The 13,606-nt window shown below is 39.3% G+C and overlaps 1 protein-coding gene across 1 annotated transcript in view; it reads right to left on the reverse strand.

Annotated features, from left to right (window-relative positions):
* Nucleotides 1-13,606, reverse strand: part of SLC27A6 (solute carrier family 27 member 6) — an 81,059-nt gene that overhangs the window by 26,983 nt on the left and 40,470 nt on the right. Inside the window, exons 3-4 of the mRNA XM_060636226.3 lie at nt 13,228-13,386; nt 11,783-11,907 (exon numbers count right to left, since the gene is read on the reverse strand). Coding sequence (XP_060492209.2) covers nt 11,783-11,907; nt 13,228-13,386 — 284 coding nt within the window. The remainder of the gene's footprint in view (nt 1-11,782; nt 11,908-13,227; nt 13,387-13,606) is intronic.

The following is a 13,606-nucleotide window of genomic DNA, read 5'->3' on the forward strand; positions in this document are numbered from 1 at the left end:
TGCTTAATCCTCCTCAGAAAATCTAAAACACACCCAAGCAAAATAGCCTCTTTATGTGCCTATGAAAAATGAAACTCTGGAAGTTCTGCTTAAACACAGGTAATTTGGCATCAGCTATGATTTCTTGGGAAACAAAGGGCATCTGTTGATAGATGGAGACGCAGAAAAGAAATAGAAATTGACAGTGAAAACAAAGGGGCAAATCCTTTCCACCTTCAGTCCCGGATAACTAGCTGCTTAGTGCGTAAAAAAAGTATGGTCTAATTCCTAAAGGATCATCTAAAATCTCTAACAACACATGTTAGGGATTATGATTCTTCCATCTTGATTCTCTTTAACGTCAGACCTCTTTTTCCCAAAGCCCACTGATAATTATGCATGCATAATTGCATGTATCACATCAACGCACTCCATATAATAGGAATGAACTACATTCCAACAGTTTGCTTCCTTCACAGCCACTCCAATATTATACCTTGAAAAAATAAAGGCAGTGAGCCACATGGGTATTACAGAATGGGTACGAGAGTAACACTAAATGCAAACAGGCTGTCAGAGAATCCTGGGGCAAAAAATCCAGGCCAAAAAAAAACAAAAAACAAAAAAAACCCGGCAGCCTCTCTTTTACTGAAGGGGGAGAGGAATGGTGGGGGACAGAGTGGAGGCCTCTATTGAGAAGGGACCAGAGAGTACTTGAAAGGAGAGACCTGTACTGCTAACTGGGTGCGGGCTCCAGCACCCCATAAGTCTTTGCCTCCCCAGCGTGGGTTTGGGCAGGCCATAGTTTCCGAGATGCCAGGCCACAGTTCCACAAACCATTTGAAGGCATAAATAGTAGCTTGAAAAGACCTCTGTGATTTCAAGTGTTAAAGCAGAAATTTCTGCAGCCACATCGTGGGCTTATTTCACACTTATCTTTTAGATATAATATTAAGAGGGACTGCCATTTACAATCTGCTTCTGAACAGGTGTTTTCTAACCTGACAGCACTCGGGGGGGGGGGGGGCGGGGAGGGGACTCAGAGCAGGGGGAGAGTCCTGCTTTAGACCGGGGACATTTCAAAGCTGCCTTGTTTGAGAAAGACTGGTTCCAAGAGTCTCTGCAAGACTTGCCTTGAACCTGAATTTTATTTCATCTAACTACAAAAAGGGCTGTGTAAACATAGAGGGCACGGTAGTCTTCTCTGGAAACCCAGAAAAAGGGTCACCTGAGCCACAACTACTGTGATTTATTAATGAAATGTTCTGAAAAGTGCAGGGGCCCATTACCAAGATAATTTCTGCTCTGAGCTGGATGCAGCAACAGTCTGACTTGCTCCAGGTAATGATGCAAACCTTTGATTTATCCAAACTCCCTCTGAGTTCTGTCCTCAGGAACTTGACTTTCTGATTTTTATAAAAAAATCTTTAACCTTTTATTTTATTTATTTATTTTGAGAGACAGAGCTGAGCAGGGGACAGGCAGAGAGAGACAAAGACACAGAATCCAAAGCAGGCTCCAGGCTCAGAGATGTTAGCACAGAGCCAGACGCGGGGCTCAAACTCACGAACTGTGAGATCATGACCTGAGCCAAAGTCAGATGCTTAACCAACTGAGCCACCCAGGCACCCCTTGACTTTCTGATTTTAACTGAGCTTACCATGCAGGGCTGGGACCAGTGAAAGATCGTGCTGGTCATGAGTACATGAGTATCCCAGCAATGAGGCTTCTTATATTGGTTACTTTATTTAACAAATAATAATAATTCAACAGGGGAACCTGGGTGACTTAGTGGGTTAAGTGTCGGACATCAGCTAAGGTCATGATCTCACAGTTCAGGAGTCTGAGCCCCGGATCAGGCTCTGTGCTGACAGCTCAGAGCCTGGAGCCTGCTTCAGATCCTGTGCCCCTCTCTTTCTCTGTCCCTCACCCATGCACACTTTGTCTTTCTCTCTCAAAAATAAATAAACATTAAAAACAATTTAAAAATAACTCAACAAATTTTTACTGAGCACCTACTATACGTCAGGTACCATTGTGAGTATGGAGGATATAATTATAGATGAAAAAGATAAAGTCCCTGCTTTCCTGGAACCTATATAATAGTAGAAAGGAGGGATTAAGAGAGAATAAAGAACAAGTACATATAAAATCTATAACAGAGTCATAAGTACCATGAAGAAAAATAAAGCAGTAAACGAAGACTATGGGATAAACATTGTAATAGAGTCTGACTCCATTCCTGGTGTATGACTACTGATAGCCTTCAAGCCCCAACACTCCCTTCTTCCCCTACCTCACATCTGGGCAAGCAGGAGAGAAAGCCCAGCTTTCCTTCCCTTGGCAGCAACAGGAAGTTCAAAGCACACAAGCAGCCCCACCTGCACAAGACCACTCACCCTACTGCCTCCTCCTCATCACAATAAAAGCTGAGCCCATCCCTTTCTTCTGCTTTCTGAAGCCATTTTTAAAACATGTTTATTTATGGTGAGACAGACAGAGAGGGTGAGTGGGGGAGGGGCAGAGAGAAAGGATCCAAAGTAGGCTCTGCACTGTCAGCACAGAACCCCACGTGGGGCTCGAGATCATGACCTGAGCGGAAATCAACAGTTGGATGCCTAACTGACTGAGCCACCCAGGTACCCCTGAAGCCATTTTTGGATACGCTTGGGACCCTGCCCTGCTCTCCCCAGAAAGCCCCATTATGTAAGTAATAAACCGTTCACATTCTCTTGGTGCATGTGTGGTATCGTAATGTGGACACCACACTACACATCAGTAGGACCTGTGGTCAGAGAAGCTCTCTCTGGTGAGGGGGACTGGGATGGGCTAGGCAGTGAGTCATGCAAATATTGAAGGAACATTCAAGGGGAGGGAACTGAGAGCCCCCTTTCACTGAAGGAAAAGCAAGAAGGGCAGCAAATGTGGTGGAGTGAACATGGAGAGAGAGCGGTGTGACAGGGAATCGGGGGATGAGGGGACATCCCGGTAGCGGAAGCAGACCACATAGAGCTGTGTGGTCTGTGATAAGGGAACCGAGATTTTCTTCCAAGTGAACCATGAGAGGTATTTGCATAGTGGAGTAACACAACCTGACCTATATTTTAACGGAACCATTCCAACTGCTATGTAAGAACAGAATTTAAGAGGACAAGAGTGAAGTGAAGAAGAAGCCAGTGGTAAAATATCAGAAGGAACCAGAGCTGGCTCAGATGAGAGCAGCAGGGAGGTGTTAAACTGAGGTTTCGTTCTGGATGTATTTGAACGTCAAATCTGTAGGGTTTGCTCAAGGGTTAGATGGGGTGTGAGGGAAAGAGAACTCCAAGGGAGATCCCAGGGTGTGTGTGGCTGAGGACTTGGAAGAATGGAGTTGTCATTAACTCGGAGAGTCAGGTTGGGGCAAGGAGAGCATGTCAGAGGAAGTGCTGAAAAGTTGGGCTTTGGCCACTTTCGAGATCAGGTGTCAGGAAGATTAAGGAAGATCCAGCAATGGAGACCATGTAAAGCTCTCAACTGGCATTCTTGAGCTTGGTCGATATGAGTCTAATCTAAACACATACACTGATAAAAGGCAATCTGAACCTATCACGCTGGAGACTAGCTCTTCAATTTAGGCATATTCCCTAAGGTAACAAAAACTATCTCCGGAAGCCTCTTCCAGGGAGTCCCTGGCCATTGAGATCAATCTGTTTCCATTTGAATTCCTGCACTTAACTCATTAACCCTTACATCAACTCTGGACATAACTGCTATTACACTCATTTTATAGATGAAAAAACTGGGGTGTTGGCTATTCAGAAAAGCAAGATAATTTGCTCAAGATCACACAGCTTTTGAGACATGGAAGTTAGGCTTGAATTTCAAGCTCCCTGATGCCAAGGGGCAAACAAATTAAATTACTTGCCTCATGTCACATGGTGAATTAATGGAAAGGTTGGAATTAGCCCCCTGACATGTTTACTCTAAATTTATTGTTATTTTTTTTCCATTGGGAATAAAATGATCATTTGGAAAATTCTAGTCATTTATCACTTGCTGAAGATTCTTGTACTTGCTCATTGCAGGGTAAAGATTGGCCATTTCTCACTTTGATTTTGTATGTTCATAGCAAGGAAGTCAGGAACATACTATTAAAGGAAGAAGCAACGTGAAAAATTGCAAATAAATGATAAAATAATCTTAGATATAATTTTAATATTTTAAATCGATTTGGACTGTAGGAAAACCTCACTCACATACCATATATACAGGAAAAATAGTATATAATCCAAGAGGAAACATGCATCATATTTTCAGGATTTCTAATTTTATATTTTTGTTTTCAGTGTTTTTAGTTGTGAAAACACAATATTATAAAATTACTAATATGTTAATATTTTAAAGTTGTACTTTAAAATTATGCTGTATTGAAACTGGCTTTTAGGGGCGCCTGGGTGGCTCAGTCGGTTAAGCGGCCGACTTCGGTTCAGGTCATGATCTCGCGGTCCGTGAGTTCGAGCCCCGCGTCAGGCTCTATGCTGACTGTTGAGAGCCTGGAGCCTGTTTCAGATTCTGTGTCTCCCTCTCGCTGACCCTCCCCTGTTCATGCTCTGTCTCTCTCTGTCTCAAAAATAAATAAAACGTTAAAAAATTAAAAAAAAAACACAAAACTGGCTTTTATAATTAGAGTGTGATTTTTATTGGTCATAGACCAATTATTTTCAACACTCACAAAAATTACTCTCATTTTACAATGACATATGCAGAAAACATGACTACATTCTGTTTAAAAATAAAATCCTTCCATTTGTATTGGGCTTCCCAGTTTAGATTTTTTTCACATATATCTCATAACTGGATTATGTGAGGGACAAGTGAGGACAAGTAAGTACTGTCACCTATTTTAGATGAAGACGGCAAGTATGGCTCAAAGAGAAGTGACCAGCAGAAAGTCATACGACAAGAATTTGAAACTGAGGGGCACCGGGGTGGCTCAGTCTGTTAAGCGTCTGACTTTAGCTCAGGTCATGATCTCATAGTTCATGAGTTTCAGCCCCACTTTGGCCTCTGTGCAGACAGCTCAGAGCCCGGAGCCTGCTTCAGATTCTGTGTCTCCCTCTCTCTCTGCTCCTCCCCCATTCACGCTCTGTCCCTCTCTCTTTCTCTCAAAAATAAATAAACATTAAAAAAAATTTTTTAAAGTGGGTACCTGCGTGGCTCTACAGTAGGTTAAGAGTCCGACTTCAGCTCAGGTCATGATCTCATGGTTCATGGGTTCAAGCCCCATGTCAGGCTCTGTGCTGACAGCTGAGAGCCTGGAGCCTGCTTCAGATTCTGTGTCTCCCTCTCTCTTTCTCTCTCTGCCCCTCCCCTGCTCATGCCCATGCGCGTGCTCTCTCTGCCAAAAATAAACAAACATTAAAAAAAATTTTTTTTTAAAGAGTTTGAAATTGAACCCGTGTCTTTTGATTCCACAGTTAATGCACTATCTGATGACTTTGTGCATAAAGTAAATTTCTTGGGAAATTTCATAAATAAGGGATATGTGTACTCTTAACGGAAATCATAGCATGAATGGTAAAAGCAGATAGACAGAAAAAAATGTGTATTTTATATGTATCACTACTAATGAAATATGAACCATTAAATTTTAAATTAGCAATTAAAAGCTTTTAATAATTTACACAGTCTAAAACATTCTCAAAATATTCATTAATTCCCTGCTAATTCTACTAGCATTTAGGGTGCTTGTAGTTATTTCTTATCCTAGTCCTTCTGAGGACTATATTTGTATATTTGTAGTTTCTAAGCAGAAAAGAAGGTTCTGGGAACTTGCCAACTTTTCTAAATGCTTTCATAGCTAGTATGAGAATATTAAACACACCTTTGATTTACTTAAGGAAAAGTGAGTTTTAAAAGAGAGATGATTTACTCAACCATATAATAATATGTTTCAAATATCTGGGGGAAACAAATAACAAAAAATGTATAAATATCTTAAAATGCCTAGGTCTTGGAGATAAAATCAATTCTTTTGAGTGTTCCAGAGAAGAAAATGGTGATGAAACTAACTCAGGACATCTTAATAACAATTAAAGTTCACATTAATTTAAAAATATCATTCTTTAGAGGTTATTACGTGTGATGAGAAAAGTTTCCTGACCTTCATGCTTTGATAAACTACATCTTTTACAAGAGGTGGAATAAGGAAAACATGATGATAAAACATTTGAGGTTATGTAGAAACTAAGAACATGAAAACACGATGAAAGAACAAATGTTCTTAATATACCCATTAAGGTGCATTTATTCACCTACATCAACTCAGCATCATTTAGTATCTTCTAGTGGAATCGTATCCTTTGACACTGCTATATCTTCTTCATTCCCACCTCCTACCTAAACACGACAAGGAAAAAGCTTGTCTTATCTGGTCTTAAAGCTTGGAAGAAATGATGGGCGTTCTTCAGGGAAAATAGGGTGGGTAGTTTTTCAAATTGAAGTCTTAAAAAAATCTCACAGTGCCAATACTTGATCACTGTTACTCAACATTTTCGTTTTGTTACACTCAGAAAAGCCCAGCAATCGCTTAAAGATTCCCCACAGGATTGTCCAAACACTGCTAGTGAAAAAACTCAGTAAAATTTATATGGCTTTTGATGAGCAATAATTAATAAATATTTATCAGTTATCCAGGTCCTGCAAAATGTCTCTCTTTTCATAACGGGAATCGAGTGTAACCCATTTTGTCAAAGTTTTAATGCGCTTTAACCCAAGGATCTAGAATCCTAAAGATGCTTTCTAGCTGCCAGTATATTTCTTGGCTTTTAAGAAAACAGAAGGAAGAGGGGCGCCTGGGTGGCTCAGTCGGTTGAGTGTCTGACTTCGGCTCAGGTCATGATCTCACTCAGGTCTGTGAGTTCAAGCCCTGCGTCGGGTTCTATGCTGACAGCTCAGAGCCTGGAGCCTGCTTTGGATTCTGTGTCTCCCTCTCTCTCTGCCCCTCCCCCGCTCGTGCTCTGTCTCTCTCTCTCTGTCAAAAATAAATAAACAGTAAAAAAAAAAAAAAAAGAAAAGAAAAGAAAACAGAAGAAAAGGGATGTAACTTATGATGTATACACTAGAATACATATACCAAAATACATATACTAGAAAGTATAGGTAGGCTATGCATTCAGAATGTGAAAACATAGGGGTTTTACACGGAGACAAACTACATTGCCCAAATGATAAACCATAATAATAACTTGAAAAAAAAAAGCATTTCATATGTGCACCATAACATAGGTCTTTGTTTTGCTAATTATATCCTGCCCCCTGTATGCTTTGGGCTCCAGATTCCCACATCCAACTGTATATTCCACTTGTTTACCTTGATGCCTCATGAACAGACCAAAATTAACAGATACAAAAGGAATTTCATTTTAATTTCTCAAATCTTGATTTTCCTCATCTCTGCAAATGGCTCCCAATTTACCTATTTCCACCAGAAACCTGAAACTCATCATTGATTTTTTTTACTTCACTCCCTACCCCTGAATTAACAAATCTTATTATCATTCCCTCAAATAGGTCCCAAATCAGTATAGTTTTTTCAGTTAGCCTTCGTTTTTTCCAAATGCTCTGATGGGAATGATATGCAAATTTCTCCTTCACGTAGACTGAGCCCTTCAAGATCTGGTCTGTCAGTGGCCTGGCCAAAACTTCCTTCTCTTTAAATACTCAGACTGTGTCCTTTATTTTATTTTGCTTTGTTGTGACTGCAACCCCCCAGCTTTTCCACGGCTGGATCCCACTTGCCATCCCAATTCCTCAGCTCATAGGTCACCATTTCAGGGAAGCCTTCCCAGACCCCTCAACCTAATTAGCAAAGTCTCACCCTCACTACCCATCATCCTCCACCACCTCACCCTCTTTTTCATCATCACACTTGTCATTGTTTGTAATGAATTTCCTTCATGTGTTGGCTGGTTTATTTTCTCTCTCCCCAAGCTAGAGTGTGAGATCCATGAGAAAAGGAGTCCTGTTTGTCTTGGGTGCCCCCGTATATGGAAACCTGCAATATTACCTGAATGAATGAGTGAGTGACAGATATGATCCTATCCCTAGAGAAGGCTGCCTGCTGTCTTAGGCAGAATTTATTTAAATAAGATGAAATGCTGCAGGAATTCCCCCAAACGATCAGTGATATGTAGCACTCCCCAGCGTTCCTCACCAAGCAATATTAAATGCAGCATTACTGGTACAAAACCAAAGAAGTAGGTCCAGTCAGAAGTTGTATGATGGCGCTTCGGTAATGCAGAAAACGTGAAGGATGGATGTGAGGAAGAGCTGCTTTCCTACTCTCCAAGGAAGAGAATAATTACTCCATCCCTCTGAGTAAGAAGGGCCAGAACCTTGGCTATTTTAAAAGGGCACTGCTGCTGCCAGAAGTTTGAGGCATATCCAATGTGTACGCCACAGGAACTTTTGTAATTGGACTTTTGAAATGGAGAAAAAAGACAGGGTTTAGGGGGTGGATAAATGCTTCCATCCAGGGAAAGCCAAGTCCAGGGTGTTTTTATGCAACTAAATAAAACCACATACAGCTTTGGGCAAAGCTGTATTTATTTTCCTCTCCCCTCCTCCATTTGCCTTCAGGTAATTGCTTTAAGATTATTTCACACATACTAACTTTTCCCCCAAAGAACTTTAGTTAAGAATTAAAATATATAGGAATTCTGCTTTCAAACACTCGACTCAGGTGGTGAATTCTACCTGCAGGTAAATCTCCTTTGGAATATATCACTTACCCTTGGATGGACAACAAATCCGGATGTATTTGTAGAATAGGTGATTTTGCTTTCTTTTCTTTAAGGATTTATTTTAACCAAGTGTCTAGGAGGCTTCAAACCACGGTTTATGAGACATCCACTTTTAACTCCCTGAGGATATGGACCCTATCATCTATTCACTGTCTGGCTGTACCAGAACTCAATGCTATGCTCACAGAAGACATGGTCCCTTCTCTGCAGAAGCAATTCACTGAAAAGAATAAATACTGGACAGGGGGGAAAAAAAAGACCTCCTTGAAGGTGTAAGATGTCATAACAGAATGACTTTCTTCTTTTCCTGATCTTTAATGCCAAGAACTGTTTGTTTCCTTCTGTGTGAAATCAGCAAAAGTGATTAGGTAATACAGTGCATCTCTGCTTAAGAAAATTATTAAATTTCTGTCTCTCTCTCTCAAAAATAAAATAAACATTAAAAAAGTCATTAAGTTTTCCTTTGGGCAAAGCTATTTTTATTTCTTTCTCTTCTCTACTTCCTTCAGGTGAATGCTTAGAGAATATTTCACAAACGCTATCTTTTCTTCGAAGGACTTGAGTTAAGAATTAAAATATTTAACTAACTAAAAGAAATTGAGTGCTCTACTTTCAATTCTCAGTTCTCTCAAATTCTCTGCAGCTATAGCATTTTCTCAAAATTAGTGCATTAGCAATTCAAAGAGGTGAAAATGATATTTCATTTTATAAAAAAAATCAAAGGAAAACACTCTGAAAAAAGATTTTTAGTGAACATGACAAACTATTAATACCTTTATTATAGGAAATGATAGCTCAAACAGGTAAGAGAAAATATTATGTGCTAAAGACATAAATGAGTAAAAGGCTCAGAAGAGACATTTTGAGGTGAAATAAGATAGAAAATTATTCCACCTTGCCAGTAATCTTAACAGAAAATTTAAAAACATGTTTGTTTCTAGTCTATAAAATTATAAATAAAATTATAGTTTTCCCATTAAAAAAACAAGACATTCATTGTGCGAACAAAATATTATTAAGAAGCCCAACCAAATTGAGTTTCATCCATCATATCTGAAAGGGTGGATCTTGAAGATTGGTCTATTTTCCCTGTTCACCTCCTTCAGGGACTTTTGAGGAACCTTGAAGGAGGCGCTGGTTCCCCATGAAGCATAATTAGAAAACCATATTTTTAATATCACACAGTACTGATAAGAGACCGTACAATATGCATCCTCCCACAATGGTCGATGAGACTCTAAATCACATTAACCATTTTGAACAGCAATTTGGAAATATGCCATAAAAATCACCAAAATATCCACGTCCTTTGTCAGCCTTCACTTCTGAGCCCCTATACTGGCGATCTTGCATAAAGATACTAATGGCAGCATCATTTAATACAGTAAAATGTTAGAAAAAAATGCATGTGTTCAACCATTCAGTACATACTTAATGAGAAAAAAGTCTTGCAAAAAGCTAATGTTGTTACTGAAGGATAAGGAGGAAAAGGAATGGATAGGGGCACAGTTTAGAAAGTTCATGAAGAAGTACCTAATCTATCCTTTACTGAAGGTGGCTTCTATTTTACTGGAGGGCATTAATTCCCTAAATTATCTTAGTCCAGATACCACATTACCAAAGAACACAATGAAAACTAGAAGAGAAAATATGTCAGGCTGTGGCATTATACTTAATTGTTCTACCAGGTCTTTTCAGAAGACCACAACACTGACATTGGCAAAGCCTCCCGAAGAAAACAAAGGTCAAAAAAGTCTAGAACATGTCTCTGAGACTCTCTGTCTTAGCGATAGATCGAGGGAATCTGTAGCTAACTGAAGCACTCCTGACCAAGGAAAGAACAAGGATGGCTTCTGGCCACAACGGGGGTGGGGGGGTGTGGGTCGGGAACTAGACGGGAGGTCTCTACATGGTAAACTATGAGCTTAAAGTGAATGAGAGCATTTTATAAATAAGGTTATCCAGTTTCACATTCTTTTTGTGTTTTTCTGCCCTGTGTAATCCCATATCTTCAACAAAGTCTTATTTAAATGCTTCCAGCCTAGTCTCAGCTGTGCTGTGGGTAAAGAAGGATTACATGTCCATATTTTAGCCAGCCAGAGAAGACATCTGGCCCACCATCCATGCCTTAAGCTGGCATGATGATGGCAAAGGTGATGAGAAATGAACAAAGAAGTTTAGCAAGGGTCAAGGGCAGGTCATCAATTCTGCTGCCCGTCCTACACAGGGGGCATTGTCTATCACCATTATTCATGGGGCTGGTGGAGATTTGATTACAGAAGCCCACTTCTTTATAGCCTCAAGAATGTTTAGAAAACCAGACAGTTAAAAAATAAGCACCGTGAAATATAAATGAGATCAGGAAAAGGAAAATAACCTCTGAGGCAAAAAAGCAAACAAACTAATAAAGACAAACTTCAGGCTCTTGCAACTCTCTCTGCTTGTCTATTTTCAGAGAGGGGCAATTTGTCAATTGTCTGTGGAAATGATTGGTTTAGGTGGGCAGACAAACATACATCAAAGCAAAATTTCTTTTTAAGTTGAAATCAAAACCAAACAGAAAGATATACTAAGATAATCACATATTCAAAAGAAAAGAAATAGAAAACAAGTCTAATCCATGTCATTAGTTTTGTTTTGTTTTTTCAAAGAACAGCATTTTAAAAGATTCTCTAATTCAACCTTGTAATAACTGCTTTCTGTGTGCATCATCTAATGTCATAATCAGATGTGTGCTGTGTTTACAGAAATTTTAATCAGTCTAAACACCAAGTGGACTGGATTGTGGGTCTGTCCTATCCTGCCACCATAGAGAGCACATTAGTACAATCCTGCCTAGCTGTCCTTTTATTTTTTCTGACTTGTTTTACATTCATTTCATCTTGGGGTATTGCAAACATCTGTCAGTCAGTCAAACTATGCTCTGGAAGAAGTAGAATATACACGAACAAAAATTAATTTTCTCCCCATGCTTTTTCTTTCTGAAATTACTTTTCCTTTCTGGTAATGATTATTCTTACCTTAGGTTGTTTGCAAAGATAGTGACAGAGTTCTCCAATATACTGAAACACAGTCACATTGTACTTTCTACAGTCATTCCAAAACTGACTTGCTGAGAATTTCTTCTTTAATACACAAGTAGCTCCTATGAGAAAAGGCAAACAAAACAAAACAAAACACAACACAACAACAACCAAAAAAAACAGGCACTAGGGGAAATATTTGAGGGCAGAATGAACAGAAAACTAACATGATGTTGGCCTGTCTGGTGCACTTGTATTCAATTTCAAGACTTTTATAATCTATCAGTGGCCATTTATATCAAGCTCATTTGAAAACATTAATCTTACAGTCCAATAAACTTTTTAAAAATTCATGTTACAATTCTGTATTTTGACTACAAATATATTCTTTTTGGGATGAAAGAAGCAATCAAAATGCTTAGGGAGTTGCAAGCGTTAGAGGATGACTACCCATAAGGGTTAGTCTTCTCCACAGGGATCAACAATATTCATTTACTTTTGACCTTGAATATGTACATCTTATTTACTTTTAAAACCTTAAAGGAGCCTTAGTATTTCTCAAGGTTGAGAGTTAGTAAGGTAGAGTTGGTAACATAGCACCAAAAACAAGTTCACTGATGGCTGCAGAATTTAACTGTAACAACCTGATTTTCACAACAATGTAAATCATATGACTTTTTTCCAAGGAAAATGCTAATGTCTTAACCCTCATCTTGATTTATTTTGGACACCGATCATAGTCTAAATATGCTCCTCCATAAAATTACTTTATTGTAGTTCAGACATATACACTGTGACATATAAACACACACATAACTATAGTTAAGTACTATTTCAGGGCCAGACACGTAATCTGAGCATGTTTATGAATGAAACCTACTGAGTCACAAATTCTACCAACTGAGTTACTAGATGCCCAGGTACCTTGTCTTCAAAGACAGGCTCAACAATTCCTTCTATACACTTACCTTTCAATGTGCATTTGCCACTCTTCCTTTCAAGGGGTAGGGTCTGTTTCCCCACCTCTCAAATCTTGAATCTGGACTGGCTTTGATCATCAAAATACAGGTGAAATTATCTAAGTGATTTCTGAGGGTAAGCCTTTAAAGCAACACAGCTTCCACATTCACCCTCGTGGAAGGCTCCTAGTACCATCTAAGGAGGCCAGGGTAGATCATCCAAGGAAGAGTGACCGCATGGAGAAGGAAGCCCACTCAACAGTCAGCTCCAACCACAAGGCCAAATTTCCAAGGCACTGGTCTTTCCAGTTTCAGGAATAGAATGCTATGCCATGAAATTATGTCCTTTTAATAAACGTTCTGTTGTAATTATATAATAAGCACACAATCACTCTGAATTCTACTGATAGAGTTTCAAACTTTAACACAAGTTACAATTAATAGGCATTTTGAAGACTTACCAGACATAAAATAAAAACTTACCTAACTCAATACATCCACCAATTCCCAGAAGAGCTCCTGAACTATGATACAGGGGAAGGGTTATATAAATGATGTCATTAGCAGTACAACCAAAAGCCCACAAGCCAGCAGAGCCCTTTAAAGTCTGCATCTGAGTGATCACGGCTGCTTTTGGTAGTCCTGGAAGAAAAGAAAAGAAATATATGTAACAGAAAGTTTATGCTGGTATCAACTACAGTGGCAACTGAGACAAAATACATCAAAATATTACATGTGCTTTATAGGGACCATGCAAATGTGAACTGCCCCTGTACTTAGTTCCTAGAATCTTGGATCTACCCAGAAGAATCAAAACTACAATTATATAGAGTTTGGGATGCCATAAACTTCAAAGAGCCAC

The sequence above is a fragment of the Panthera onca genome, chromosome A1 (genome assembly GCF_046562875.1).
Source record: "Panthera onca isolate mPanOnc1 chromosome A1, mPanOnc1 haplotype 2, whole genome shotgun sequence".
Lineage (NCBI taxonomy): Eukaryota > Metazoa > Chordata > Mammalia > Carnivora > Felidae > Panthera > Panthera onca.